The 2291-nt window shown below is 41.2% G+C and overlaps 1 protein-coding gene across 1 annotated transcript in view; it reads left to right on the top strand.

Annotated features, from left to right (window-relative positions):
* Positions 1–2291, top strand: part of LOC101850985 (leucine-rich repeats and immunoglobulin-like domains protein 2) — a gene marked incomplete in the record, with an annotated part of 59983 nt that overhangs the window by 13063 nt on the left and 44629 nt on the right. Inside the window, 1 exon segment of the mRNA XM_013087068.2 lies at positions 1034–1105. Within this exon segment, the coding sequence (XP_012942522.1) occupies positions 1034–1105 (72 nt within the window).

The following is a 2291-nucleotide window of genomic DNA, read 5'->3' as shown; positions in this document are numbered from 1 at the left end:
TCTCTCTCTCTCTCTCTCTCTCTCTCTCTCTCTCTCTCCATTTTTTCGTCAATGAACATAATGTGTACATGTGCGTCGTGCGTCCGAATAAACGAAGTCTTAAATCGACACAGCCACGATGAGAGACATCCTAGAGATTTGTTTGGCAATTTCTTCAAAAATTATGAAGTTAACTGTTTTGTATTTTGTTTTTCCGTTATTTTGATCTCCTGTTTGTTGTTTGTATTTCTGCGCTTGTTTGCCAACTACTTGGTCATCCTATGTTCCACCCGTGCGCACGCACGTAGCTTTTGGGCTATGTTGTGATAACGAGTGTGTGTAAATAAATAGCTGCGCTGGGAGTGGGTGGCTGGTGGGCGTTGTGATGTGACGTGTTGCCACTCCTTTTTCTTTTTAGTGTTTTTATGGTCCTAAACGATTCCCCTGGGAAGTGTGACCACTTAGGTCATTGACATTTGTTTTAATTATTTAAATGTAGGTGTTTTTACGCCCCCATCGACATAATTTAGTTCATTTAGGAGGTGGACTTCCCACCCTGCCACTTTCAGGGCCAACTCGGACAGAGAGGGATACAACATCCTAGCAGAAAGACTGAGATTCTCGATAAAACATTTTCTTCTCTTTCGGGAATCGAACTGTGATCTCCTGTATGCGACTGCAAAGCGCCTACCAGCTACACTACAAACGCTGTTTCGGCGTTTGTGATGCCATGGTCAGGGCCTTAACTTTCCTCGTAAATGGCGTTGTGGGGTTTGATACACACACTTTTGCTTTGTTTTAGAAGTAGTACCACTTTTGTTTCTAGGTCGTATTCCCACACGCAGCCCGTTTTGACCACCGATGCCTTCAGGTAGAACTTCCATCCTCCTTATTGATCGATATTAATTGTGTCAATACGGGCTTGAGACATTCACAACAATGGCACAGTACATTATCGCAATGGCTCGCCGTAAAGTACTGCAGAATCGTGTATGATCATAATAATAGTATTATCTAATAACCTTTTTTTGTCTTTTGTCTTTCTTTCCTTCAGAGACCTCAGCAGCAATGACATAAAGGTGATCAATGGCTCGGTGTTCAGAGATCTCACGGGACTGCTCACTTTGTAAGTACTCACTTGAAAACTTTTTAAAACACATTGTCTATGTTCTGTCTTGTTCAAGTTGTTGTTACCCCCCCCCCCTTTTTTTTTTTAAATTAAAGGAAGTTTTCCTACTTTATTCAATACGCGGTAATTTAATTATTTTCTTTCTTTTTATAAGTTTCCAAAATTTGCCCTACTATTCTCAACGTTGGTGATTACCGAAAGTTTTTTTTCTTTCTTTATTCACTTTCCATGGCTTAGGTGGTTATTATTAGTAGTATTTTTTCGGTCATCTTTTGCGCCTGAAAAAAAATGTTACACAGTTGCCTTCCTAAATCACTAAAACCTGCAATGCAGATACACCTCGAAGGCAATGTACTTCACGTGCAGGCTGATCGTGAAAGCAATTGGACCACGGTTTGGACGTCTTTGTTCTCTCTCTCTCTCTCTCTCTCTCTCGCCCCCTCCTCCCGCTTAATTATTAATTGCTGGCATTTGTTTCAAGTTCTTCTCGGCACGTTATTTGGATACCCGTTAAGTCCTCTTTTTGGGGTTTTTAAAAAAAATCGTAGAGCAGCTTTTATCCCTAAGTGCTCTATATTACTTTCACGTGTACATATTATACTTTACTTTTTTAAATAAGTAGCTGAGACTGAAAGGTCAGGCGTCGACTTCGCGGTGGAGTGGGGGACTGATTAAGCCGAGGCACTGATAGGCTATTGCACACACACACACGCACACACGCACACACACGCCCACACACATACACACACACACACACACACACACGCACACACACTCGCACACACACGCGCACACACATACACACACACACACACACACCACGTGAACACACCAATTCTCTTATTCTGAATGGGCATTTTTTTCTTTTCAACTTGATATGGCTGTCATTATGCCAAGGTGCTCCTCGAGTTTGTCTTTATGAATCGAAATAACTGTTGTTTTTCTCATGGTTCTTGACCTAGTGCTGTCTAGTCTGATAACCGAAGGTAACCACAAATAGACACAATTGTCCCCATATTGCTTCTATAAAAAGACAAAAAAGCACACTCAGCAATGGAAAAAAAAAAAAGAAAGTAGGACTGATAAAGTAAGAACAAGCGCTTTGCGATAGCCACGAAATAAATGCATGAACGTTATAAGTTTTGTGTATAAACAGAGAGAGAGAGAGAGAGAGAGAGAGAGA

This window comes from Aplysia californica, unplaced genomic scaffold (assembly GCF_000002075.1).
Source record: "Aplysia californica isolate F4 #8 unplaced genomic scaffold, AplCal3.0 scaffold00540, whole genome shotgun sequence".
Lineage (NCBI taxonomy): Eukaryota > Metazoa > Mollusca > Gastropoda > Aplysiida > Aplysiidae > Aplysia > Aplysia californica.
Note: the sequence above shows the minus strand (reverse complement) of the source record. Positions and strands in the feature narration are given on the sequence as shown.